The following is a 12912-nucleotide window of genomic DNA, read 5'->3' as shown; positions in this document are numbered from 1 at the left end:
ACAAAAATTATGTGGCATGATTAAATTACTTGAATTAAAAATTCATTATTCTACATAATTTGTTTTGATTATTTTGTGTTTTTATTCAACTAATAAATTAATATTAAATTAAATTATATAAAATAAATTTGTATAAAAGTTTATAACTATATTATCACTCTTAAATTATTTATTTCTTTTGCAATTACATTATACTTTATAAAGTCTTCTAAATTCTCAATGATTAAGACGAGAAGCCGAGAAAGTGCTCACCACTTAATATAAATTTTAATTTTAAAAATAATTATATAACAAGATTAAGGAAATTTATGCAGTAATCATTTACAATTCTTTGAAAAATAATTGGTTGTTTTTCATTTTTCATTGAAAGATTTTAAGAAAATCATGTTAAACAAGTTTTATTTTTTTATTTTTTTATTTTGGAATGGAACAAGGTGTAATATAATAGAAACATATGCTGACATGTCAATTGTAAACTGACTAATCAAATCTTATTGATAGACAAAATTACATCACCATAAACAAATAAATAAAGAGGTAGCATCGGCATTCTTATATAGCAACATACTCGTATACTTCAGAAATTAAAACAGCAGATATAGTAGATTACGGGTGCGTTTGGGATTGAGGTGCCGTAGCTTTTAAACTACAGCTGTTGTGAAAAAAAACTGTAATTATGAAACAAAAGTTAATAATATATAGTAAATATAAATTTTAAATAATAATTTTGATAAAATTATTAAAGATATAATAAATTTTATATTTTACAAGTGAAAAATCATATCAACATAACTTAAAAGCTACAGCAGCTAGTGTTTACCAAACACTTTAGTGCTGTAGCTTTTAAGCTACAGCTGCCCAATCTTAATCCCAAACGCACCCTACGAATTACAAATCACAAATATAAAATTTGAATCTCGCATTTAATAATTTTATGCATTCAAGAAATAAGAGATATGCCGCTGCTGAGCAAATCATCCGCCAAAATCTTGTTAGCAGCCTCAGTTGGATGAAAGCCGTCCCAGAACACGTATTCCGAAGCATTAGCACATGTTCCAATCGATTTCTTGTTGCACAAGATTGAAGTTTCCAGCAGCCCGGTACCGCAACAAGCCCTTCGCGCCTCAACAAACCCTGCAACACTCAAATTGGACATCAAATGAGATCACATCCCTCGAAAAAGTTTTAATGGAAACTTATGATTGTAATGAAATGCGACAATTTATTGTTACCATTTTCAGAAGGCTTCGTGACAAGGTCATGAAGTGGTTGATAAATGTCTAGGACTACCAAGTTGAGGCCAGAAAGCTTGTTCACCAAGCTTTGAGATGTGGCATTCAGCTTGTTGTTGAATGAAACTGCATCGCCATTTATCTTATCCACGCACTCATTGCTATCGGAGCCAAAAACTGTGATGGTTGCTGGCAGACAGCCTAGTGGTGGCAACGTTGACACTCCAATCTTCCTCACTCCTAGCCCGTACAGTTTCTGTCGCAAAACATAATTTTCGCTATGCTCTATTAATCATTCTCTAATGCAGGCACTGGCGTGTTTTAAAATATAGATTTGAGATTAAATAGCAAAGTAATGGAGATTTTGAGAAGGAGAGACCTGAACAAAAGCTGAAAAGGATTCTATGAGAATGTCCGAAAATTGATCAGGCGTGTAGACTTTGTAAAGGAGGGGATTAATGTAATAATTCTGAATAAAGTCACTGCTTCCAGAGCTAACAAGACAAAGTCCGCCAGATATGATTGATGAAGCATTGGTTTTTCCTGCAATGCCTTCCAATTTTCTTTGATAATCTTTGAAGTGCTCAAGCTGCTGACTCAATGGGATTGCATGCTACAAGCACCAAAATCAGAAGAACATAATAAAAAAAACTATATATAGAGAGAAAAAGGGAGAGATTTCGGATATGATTGTAACTTGTTCTTACATATAGCTTTGCTGTGGTTTCATAGTAACCAGAGGCACCAGAAGCAAAGTTGGCACCAATCAATAGGTTTTTTCCTTTGGCTTCTTCACTAAGATAAGCCGGTGGATATGAAGTGAAGCCTATGTTTTCAGCTGTTTTTGACAAAATAAGAAGTGCAAGCACCATTAGAGAATCAAAAAATGAGATGGGTTGCAAAGAAAAGATCGTCAACAATAGTGTACCGGTGAAGTCCGCGGCTAGCTTTCCGTTGCAGAACCTCCCAGTTGGTTTGTGATGAACAAAGTCTCTGCCATAAGGACGAAAGTTTGCTTTAACAATTGTGTAAATGTAGTTGTTGTTGCCTGCATCAACAACAGAGTCCCCAAATATGAACATTGCAGGAACTAGAGGCTGCCCATTAATCACATAAAGCTCTAAGCAAAGAAAAAGGAATGTGGCCAGCAAAGAATTTGATAAGCCCATAATTTTAATTCACTAAGTTCTCAGCTTGGAAGCGAGTTGAAATTTTAAGTGCACTACAATTTCAAAAGACCTACTGATCTTGAGCTTATATAGATTTGTGAGTAGGCCTTGAATGACTCTAATGTGTACACATATTTATAATGTCAACATCTTATGGAAAATGAAAGAGGACTAAATTATAATGATAGTGACTGGTAATATGAGTTATTATGATACCAAAGTGTGACATATCAAAGTAAATTTCGGACTTGATTAGAAGAAAATGCTTTCAAGATGTCATTGTCTGTCTAACTTCACCTCTCATTCAAGTTATGATTCATGTTGATTTGTGCCAAAATATTTGCAAATAATTCACCTGAAGAGCAAAGATAATACAAGGTGAGTTATACCTAAAGGCTATAGAAAACCAGATGTGAGCTGGAGTACAGATTATTTTGCACAACAATGTAATTAAGAAAATCTATACACAAAAAAATTGGCAGTGGTTTCAACTAAATTAAAGTGGCGTGGCGTGTCTTATTGAGGTACATTTTTAGCTGTTCTAGCTTGCAAGACACCTTCCTCAAGACTCTTTTAAAATACCTGTGGCACTTGAATTTAGACATCTATAGCAGCTGACCCTTTCATTTTTGACCTGTGTGCCCCTATTTACTAATGCTGCAGTTCTTCAATCACTATCAAATTCTTTTGCTGGTTTATAAATACTCTAGCTGTAATTTCTATGTGGAAATCCAAAATTGCCCTGCATTGCTTGCATATGGAAAAGTATTTCCACTTGGGCAAAGAAGTCTATTCATTCTTTGATTGGAAAATTTTGTATGTGCCCTTAATTACTTCTCTTGGGGGCAAGAAATTAGTGTAATTTCTTGTTTTTTTGGGCTTAAATCTTGTGAGATTTGGTGGATCTCAAATTCTTCTTTGGCTACTTTAAGCTAATTGATGTCCCCTTAATCCCAATTTAATCTTACAACTATTTCTAAGCATGAATGATGATGGTATTAGGTTTGCCCAATTCAATAAGGTATCAGGGGTCGCTATTAAATAATCATTTATACTTATATATATATTCAGCGTTTGATCTTAATTAAGATATTGGACATGATGATCCCTCCACACTCTTCGCCACGTAACAAAGATGATGTTGAAAAAAAAAATTATGTATATCGACTTTCATATTCTTAGTTGTGCAATGGGGAAAATTGTCCACATGAGAAAAATGCTTGGGTGGGCTCTATAAGGAAGCCCAATAACCCATTGGGCCTTCCGAGCCTTGCTTCATACCTGTTGAGTCTGGCATAAGATTCAGGTTGATGTGAACTTGTGATGTTGCCCTCACAAGAGGGAAGCTCATTGACAACGACAATTATCCCTATGCAACTTAGAAAGGCAACTGCATGGAATATTAATCAAAAACTTTTTTGGCAAAATGAAAGGATTATAAATTAATATTATTTATTACAAACTGAGAACATTGCAAACTTTAGATGAGAAATAGGATATGGGTAGCTCAAATTATGTCAGCCTCTTTATTCTGGTATCCCATATCATACTCAACTAGAGTTACTATTTTCACTTGCTCATGCCATTCTTCTTTACACCCTCCCATTTATTTTTTTCACATAACCAAGCCTTTTTCAGTGGCATGGTGGTTAGTTGTAGTTACTTGTCAAGGGAGTCCAATTCTTGCACCTGTACTCTATTGTTAGTTCTCCTCTCTCACTCTCTTCCGCTGTTTTCGCCTCCGGTTATCAAACATCTCCAACGTAGTCACAGTCTAAGATTTATTCTCTCAGACATTCTTAAGATATCTGAGTAAATCCGGTCACCTCCAATCTCAGAACCGGATGCTCCAGCAGCAACTCGCAGAACATCTTCAATTAAAGCAACATTACCCATAATGTCAACATGTGCTCCGCTTTCTAGACCTCTTCCCTCAAGGAGGCTTGCCGGTGGCTTGTGCTGATACTCTCGGATGAATGTAACAGTGCCAGATGGGTTGAACCTGGTTCTTCCTCTCCATCCTTTAGCACACATGAAGCCAGCACTTAGAACTGGCACGCTCTCGTCTCCATCGACAAAGTAGACTCCACCTTTCAAGCGGCTATTCTGATCTCCATCTGCAGAGGTATCTATCCGAAATGGAATGCTCTTGCACTTATCATTAGGTGAGAGCTTGTAAACATATGATCTTTCAGTTGGAATACCAACACCGTATAAGCAATATATTTCCATGTCCGGGGCATCAGGCAACCTGATACAGGGGGTCAATTTTGCTTCATTAGCTATCTCTCTCATAACTAATGAAAATTGGTCAAATGAATTAAAAGGTTTTCACACTTACTTTGTTTCAAGGGGATTGGACCAGTACTTGTAATGCTCATATTTGGGATCATCAAGATTGTCTGCTATACCATGAGAGAAATGAGTCTCGGCTCGTTGCATTGTTTTTGGAGCCACAAATCGGAGTAGATCAAGAATAGTTTTTGATGTGTAAACTTTATTTTCTGCAATTTTCCTGAAGCTTTCCCTATCCATCTCGTCATATTCAGTCCAAACCCCTCTACATGATGAGTTCACAGTTTCGGTGGCACTTCCATGCAAAAGCTCCTGCTCATGAATGATATTCAGTTTCAAGGTAAAAAGCCACAAAGGAAGAACAAGGCACTTAAATGTTGATAATTGATAAAAAAATTTCCTTAAGTAAGGCTAATAAGCTTACAACAGAACATATGGCTATAACTGCCACACCATCATTTTCTATTATGTTATGCTCTAACCATAAAACTTCCTAGGTCAGAGGTGTCTCCAAGAACAATTTATCATTGCTCCCCGATTACATAGTTGAAGCCAATACCATGAAAAGGCCATACAGGGGATATTAGATGAGGATAAAAGCTACTAGGTTGCTAGACCTAAGTTGTGTTTCACAAGTACTTGAACAACTAAGTTGCTCTACTGAGTCAGTCAATGCAATGATGGTCTCCCAAACTACAAGTAAATGACAAAAAAAGAAAAAAAGAAGGATTTATTATTGTTACTGAAACCAAAGATCTACTGCACATATCTAAATTCCTCAGTAATTCAAAATTTAGATATTAATAATTGTCTGTGTGACTCCTGCACAGGGAAAATCGAACCAAGCTTTGCTACTAATATAAAATGATAGAAACACTCGGTGAACTATCAGTTAAGTCTAACAATTTCTATTGCTTACATAATTCATGACTAAGCATTGCAACCTTTTACAGCGTAAGTTGGTTCACTAGATAAATAAAAGTTTGGTTCAACTAAATCCCAAGTCCTAAATCCAAACAGCTGGGGCTGACTATGAGGAAAAATAGAAAAAAAGAGAAAATATGGTACCTTTGAATTAAGGATAGGGATCTGTGATGACGGTAATTGCGATTCCTCCTTTCCAAAAGAGATTATCCTTCCATACTTCTCTGTCTCTTTTATTTGGAAGCCTCTCATTGCATCAGTATAGTTGTCATTTGGAGAGCACTGAAAGTTTCCTTTCTTTACCAGTTGGCAGGCATGCCCTTCCTCTGGAGACCAATCCAAGTCACCCCAGATGGTCTCTCCACCTTTAGGCAACAATGACACGACGGAATCCCATGTTCGAGACACACGCAGGACATGTTCTAGTGTTTGAAGCCCAAGAATCTCAGAATCCAAAAGACCAGGTGCCATAGCTCTATAGGGCCATACGAAAGAGTCAACTTCATAATGCATTCTAAGTTCACCTACTTTCTAATTCACATAGAACAATTTTTATCCGATCTTATGACAGAATATTCATTGTGACCTCTAGTACGAGCCCTGTTCCCTATAAATAATATAAAGTCCTCGTATTTCAATATAATGTAATTTCCATTTTTTTTTTTTTTTGGCCTTAACGCCTATAACTATTTAATGATTTAATTGATGTTCACATCATAATCTAACAGGGAAATGACAATATCTCAGAATCAATTTTCAAAGATAAAATGCTGAGGGTAAGTTGCAAGGACTAACCTGAGATAAGCAACATCTTTGCCCTCGGCTGAGAAAATGCTACTAACTGCCTTTGGAACACCCAGAAATGCAGGACCAATGTTCACGACTGATTTTATGTGCTTGGCACACCAACCTGGACCACCACCGCCTCCCATGGGAGGAGGTGTTTCAACCCATTTAAGGAAGTGTAGAAAATAGATAACCCCCATGGAATGGGGCACCACCACTACTTTCTTATAGCCGTTTGTTACATACAAAAGCTCAATTTTACTCTTCAATCTACTAAGAGCTTGGTCCCGAATCTGCTTGTTGATTAGAACATATTAGTGGAAAATCATTTGAAAATCATTACATCAATGTATCTATGCTTTGTACTTCATAAAAATGGCCATGGCATCTCAGTAACAAATATGCATTGTGAAAACTATATGGTATACTAGAGGAAGGCATGAAGATCTATCTTTTTTTCCTTGGCAGTTAAAAGCCAGAAAGAGTCATAAAACCAGCAGTCATTAAGAAAAAAGAAGTATTCTTTAGAGAAAAAAGAAAAAAAAAAAGGGGAGGCTTTAGAATTCTAGAAAATATGATTCGTTGAAATCTTTGAAATGGGGGAATTTAGATGGAGTATTGATACTCGGTCCCATCCAAAAGTTTATCCCTTCTCCATAATGGCTTTTTCTCTCAATATCATTTGAGACTATCACTAAATGAACACGATCAATCATGCTGCAATAATTCTACATTAAGAGACAGAGGAGCATTAAAGCAGAGTGTTCACTCTTTTATACCTCTGTATTCTGGAATGATAGCCGCCAATCATATGAAGCCATATACAAATTCTTCCCCTCGTATCCAATCTTTGCCAAATTTTCAATAAGAACGGCCCATACAAAATACCCAGGAGCAAAATAGTCAGCTGCAACCAGCCCTGGAACTGCACGAACTCGAATCCCTGGTGGATCAAGACCGGTCTCATGGTGCAATGATAAGTGCTCCAACCAACACAAAGGCCTGCAAATACCCACACAACTCCGACATCAATTTACAAAACCAAACACATTTTTTGAAGTATTAAGTCAACAAAAATCTCAATCCAAATACCCCAAAATGACAGCACAGAACCCACATGATTTCACAAATTCAACACAAATCCAAAACCATGTCATTGACAAAAGTTGACATCACCCATTCAATGCAAAGGCCAAATACAACTTGCAAAATCACCAAACGAGTCATATTACGTATCCAACACGATAAAAAATCTTTAAAAATTGACATAAATGCAATTACGCTGTACAACAGAAAGTCCTAAACGCCTGCACAACTCTCATAAATTGACAGACAGATATATGTGATTCAATTATGAAATTTCAATAACCTTTTGAATATTTCAGTGAAGCTACCACCCCAAAGCCGCTTGCGAAACAAGCCTTCAGAACAAGGCCTGCCTTCCCAAAGCTCTAGCCCACCAGTCACAATGCCAGGCACCAAAACCACAGGATGCAGAGCAGTCAAGCCGTCGCGCTTAAGCCTCACTCCGGGCGATTCAGGGACCTGAAAGCCAGGCATTGTGGCCGGAAAACAATGATACAGAAAGAATAAAAGCCACCAAGTTGTGCATAAATACCCAATTGCCCAACAACAAGAATCTATGCACCTCCACTTTCTTTGCTGTTTCTTAGGGTACTTTTTCTTCTGATCATCAACTTCTAATAAGTCCTGAGCAGGTAAAAAAACATTAGCATCCTCTTCTTTCTTGTCAAGTTTTTGTTTTTGATCAACTTTTGAGAATTCAAAAGATTGAAGCTTCAGAGGCACTGCATAACATAACTTCCTAAACCTTAGAATTGAAGCCATTGGTTGATCAAAATGAATTTCAAATTCAACTCAAAATTCAAGAACAATAAAAACAACCCATTAAGGGAAAGTTAAATAAAAAAAGAAAAGAAATTAACTTTAAAAGTTGCCTTAAAAAGAGTAAGATCAACGTTTGAAGGGAAAATGAGAGCGAGCTAGCAAGAGGGTTGCTGCAAATGATTATATATAGAAGACAAGAGAAGAGAGTTATGGGTGGAGTTGGTGATGGTGATGGTGATGATAGCCGTTACAAAAAGTGAAACCACGTGGTGAAGAAGACGAAGATAAGGGGCGCATGTGTGTGCATGCAGAGCAAGAAACAAACACACACATACACAGAGACACAGAGAGAGACCCTTGATTGCGAAAGAGTACAGAGAAATATTTATAGCTTTCTTTTTTTCATTTTCCTTTTTAATTGTGGTTCAGTAACTCATGATCAAAGAGACGAAACCGAGTGTAATGTGTAAACACATTACATAAGTTAGCAACCAACTTGTGCTGTTGCTGTTGGGAGAGACAGTTGTCCTGTTCTTTACATGCATGACCTCCCCCATCAGCACACAACTTTGCTAAATCCCAGCGTTTCCGGTGAAAGTCTTGAATTTATTTTCCGATATTGACGGAAATAGCCCAAAAATTGGGTAACTTTACAAAATGGTCCATCCTTCTTCTTCTTCTTCTTCTTTTTTTTTTTTAATTTTACTTTTGCAAAAAGGAATTAGAAGAAATGTAGTAGGACAATTATGCCCTCAGGAATGATGGCAGGCTAATCGTGTTGGTAGACAAGTGATCGATACTGGTAGACACCGTGCCATTAGGGATGGTAAAATTCAAACCCAAATCTAGATCCAACATCGACATTTTGGGATCCGCATCTATTTTTGGATGTGGGTAATATCCATATGGATTTTGAGTATCTCAATCTTCACATTTAAAATATTTATTTGTAAATTTATAATACTTTAACTATATAAAAAACCAATACTAAACAAATCTAAAATAATCTAAAATAATGTTTATGCGTATCTAGGTGTATTATAATATTATGTTTAATGTGTTTTTAGCTTAGGGTTTGTGTTTTCTTATATAATTTGTATTATTTTATTTTATTTATTAAAAATATATATGCAGATTCATATATTTAATTTTTCAGATACAAGTGGATCCGGATCCACATCCGCATTTGGATCCTCTAAATCTTTGGGGATGCTAGTCGGATTCAGATTTGTTTGCCATCTCTACATGCCATCATACTTTAAGGGTATTATCGCTTAAAATATTTTCTTTTGCAACAAAAATAAAAACAATTTTTTTAAGTTGTGTATTCTTTGAATTTCCGATTTAGGGGTTTTATTTTAATTTTTTTTTTATTGCTCTGGCTTTCACATGTCTCTTTTATTATTTTTATGCACTTTAAGCCTTTCACGTTTCTCTTAGACTCTCTTAGAACTTGAAAGAATGGAAATTCTATCAATTATATCATGGTACACATTCTTTTATATCATATTTTATTTTCTTGTTAAAAAAAAAAATGTGTATGTCAATATTAGGTCAACCTTGGCCCTTGAGGCTCCGTAAATTGGAAAATACCCACGTAACCATTCTGTTATTAATTATTAATTGTAAATTTGTTGTTATCGATCACAATTTTTATTACAATCCTCAAAAAAATCATTATGTTTACGAACTTGTTGCTTGTGACTATAAATTATAAACTTAAAAGAAATAAAAACTTTCTAAACTTTATTGGCTCCATCCAATAAGCTTTTATTTTTTATTCTTATTTGTCACAAATTTTGTTGCTACATTTTTCAAGTTTCCCCGAATTATTTATTACACTTTTCAATTTTAGATATCGTTTTAGAGAATTGCACGTATCATGGTATTTTACTTTAATCTTTATTATCTTGTTATAATAGAAACTTTTTTTTTCCTTATTTTTCATTTTTTCTCATCATTTTGTCAATTAGTAAATGGAAATAAGAAAACAAATTATTTTCTTGCTATTTACAGAGCCTAAAACGCTGTCAGGACTGTGACGCACAATGCAGGATAATGGAAATTTTTTCTTTACTTCCAAGGAGAATATGTCATGTGTGTAAGCAAGTACATCAATTTTCCATAAAAAGCGGGTGATCAATTATTTTATGAAAGATTGTTATTTTATATAATCATATAAAATACATGATTCTTTCACGGCCGTTTGATGAAAATCTAACGATTATAAAAATATAAAATAATAAAATTATATTATTTTTATAATTTTTAAATTTTTATTTAACAATTATAAAAAAAATTTTACGTGATCATATAAAATAACTAAAGCCTATTTCATGTATTCAGGGCAAAGAGAGTCGGACATGTGGCTACCATTGAGAGAGAGAGAGAGCACAAAATAGAGAGATACAGAATCCAAAGGTGAAGGGGATAGGGATGGCAATGGGCACCGCCCGCAGCGGGTTTGCTATTACCAAACCCAAACCCGCACAAAATTTAAATTACCAAACCCACCCGCAACTCGCAGCAGATTTTAATGTTTTTACAAAAACCCACCCGCAGCGGGTTTTAACAATTACCAAACCCGCAATGGTATCCGGCGGATTTTTTGCGGGTTTCCGTATTTAAAATCACAAATGTTTAATATATAAATTTATAATAATAACCTTAAATTCCATATAACATACTCAATTTTATATTTAAATAATGTAAATGAAAAATTAAAATTTCCACATCAATTCAACACAAATTCTCAAATTTAAGTATAAATTACACAAATCCATTTAAAAAACACAAACTAGTATCTAAAAATAATAATTACATTTCATATTATCATTTAAAACAAGCTCCAAGAGAAGATATTCATTTCATTCACCACCATAAGCACCCATCCAACACAATGCCTATAATAATAATTAAGATTAATATTTTCAAATACTAATTCGAAGGAAAATGCCTTTAGTTTTCTTTAGATTATGACTTTAGAATATGATATAGGCCACATACACACATACACAACTTTGAGCCTTTGGCTATTTGGTAATTTAATTAATGACATTATTTTCTTTATATATTTTTAGATTAAAATTAAATTAAAAATATTTAAAAAAAATATTGCGGGTTTGGTGGATATCCATGCGGGTATCCACCGGATATAAGGTTAATACCAAACCCACCCGCATCCATGTGCGGGTTTTAATTTATAATACTAAACCCACCGCAACGGGTAAAATTACCCGCAACGAACGAATTTTGACGGATAAATTTGGACGAATTTGCGGGTTTGCGAATTTACGGGTACAATTGCCATCCCTATAAAGGGATGACAGTGCAAATTATACAACGCAATCCCAACTCAAAAATCATCGGAAAAGCTGGCAAATTGCACACATTACAAAAAACACACTTACCCAAGTTGTCTCTTCACGACTGGACCTCAAAATCTACCGAACTTTTTGTCGTAAGAAGGAAAGAAGAAAAAAAGTACATTCTATTATTATTAAACGGACACATGCCTGCAAGGTACAAACAAATATTCATTTACTTCGTCAAAATTTAGGTACTCATGCTATAAAATAACTATGAATTAATATTTGATAAATTAATAATATTTATTATATAATAAATTCACATAATTTTAGGATAATACATTAAATTAATAATTTTAATAAAATAATAAGATAATAATTTTTTTAAAAAAACTTATATAATTTTGTCGCCTTATTCAAATCACAAATTAATAATTTACTGAAATTATAAATGTAGTTGACTATGATATTTTAATTGAATAAAATATGACTCTATTATCACTTATTTACATAAAATATGACTATATTATTACTTATTCGTTTCTTAAAATTTAAATCTAATTGGATCTCAATCTCTTTTTTTTTTTCTTAACACCTAGAAGCTCCGCAGTTGACTTCTCGAATTGTAATAGGAAATTATGAAGTGTCGTTGATATATGTTAATTGAATTATAAATAACTCTGTAAATTAATAAATTATAAATTATTGATTATTTAATTTCTCTTTTAATTAATAGATTTTATATGGTCTTGCCCTGTTAATTTGTAGAGGCTCTACTTGTATATATAATTCACTAACGGACAACACTTCTTTTTTTTTACGAATGATTATTCATTTATTTACTGTATATATTAAAAGGAACGACGTCGCACACTTTATGTAACGCATTTGTATATAGAAGTTAATTTCATAACCTTTCATATTTGAACTGTATAATGTGCCATTACGATTAATCACAATGTTGTTAATGTTGAAAGCTAAAACATTACTTACTACAATATGATAATAATGGACTTGACTAGCTTACAGAATCTGTAAGCTACACACTGCAGCATCAGCCGTTGGATGTGGTTGGATGTGGAGTGAGAAACTAAACAATAGAAGATCGGATGGTGGGATGACGGGAGATGTTTGTTACAGAATCTGTACCATAGACAGGTCCGATAATAATATGTACATGCATATGTGTACAGATATATGTATAAAGTGTGTGCATATAGAGGGCACAACGTTTAAGAAGATGTGGGAGTATAATGATATTCTTTCTTTCTTTCTTTGTACTGTGATGCTGTCATCGTCTGCTTCCTGGGCTAAAAGGGCGGGGGAATCAGAATCTGCAGAAGCATCAGC

At 34.4% G+C, this 12912-nt stretch overlaps 2 protein-coding genes across 3 annotated transcripts; both read right to left on the bottom strand.

Moving 5' to 3' along the window:
- Nucleotides 1-508: 508 nt before the first annotated feature.
- LOC102607758 (GDSL esterase/lipase At5g22810) lies at nucleotides 509-2482 on the bottom strand. Its single transcript, XM_006484882.3, has 5 exons — nucleotides 2161-2482; nucleotides 1940-2070; nucleotides 1612-1845; nucleotides 1233-1488; nucleotides 509-1134 (listed from the first exon to the last, which is right to left on the bottom strand). The coding sequence occupies exons 1-5, from the start codon at nucleotides 2399-2401 to the stop codon at nucleotides 941-943; spliced, it is 1056 nt and encodes a 351-aa protein (XP_006484945.1). The 5' UTR covers nucleotides 2402-2482; the 3' UTR covers nucleotides 509-940.
- A 1316-nt stretch (nucleotides 2483-3798) lies between these two features.
- On the bottom strand, nucleotides 3799-8785 carry LOC102608065 (putative phospholipid:diacylglycerol acyltransferase 2). 2 transcript variants are annotated; one of them, XM_006484884.4, is made up of 6 exons: nucleotides 7776-8785; nucleotides 7186-7408; nucleotides 6416-6699; nucleotides 5765-6095; nucleotides 4743-5008; nucleotides 3799-4652 (listed from the first exon to the last, which is right to left on the bottom strand). In XM_006484884.4, exons 1-6 carry the CDS (start codon nucleotides 8252-8254, stop codon nucleotides 4169-4171), a joined length of 2067 nt encoding a protein of 688 aa, XP_006484947.1. In that variant the 5' UTR covers nucleotides 8255-8785; the 3' UTR covers nucleotides 3799-4168. The 2 variants fall into 2 exon arrangements, with proteins under 2 accessions (XP_006484947.1, XP_006484946.1); XM_006484883.4 differs by having other exon boundaries at nucleotides 4743-5011; nucleotides 7776-8784.
- Between the last annotated feature and the right edge of the window lie 4127 nt (nucleotides 8786-12912).

The sequence above is a fragment of the Citrus sinensis genome, chromosome 8 (assembly GCF_022201045.2).
Source record: "Citrus sinensis cultivar Valencia sweet orange chromosome 8, DVS_A1.0, whole genome shotgun sequence".
Classification (NCBI taxonomy): domain Eukaryota; kingdom Viridiplantae; phylum Streptophyta; class Magnoliopsida; order Sapindales; family Rutaceae; genus Citrus; species Citrus sinensis.
This window is presented reverse-complemented; position numbering and strand designations above follow the sequence as displayed.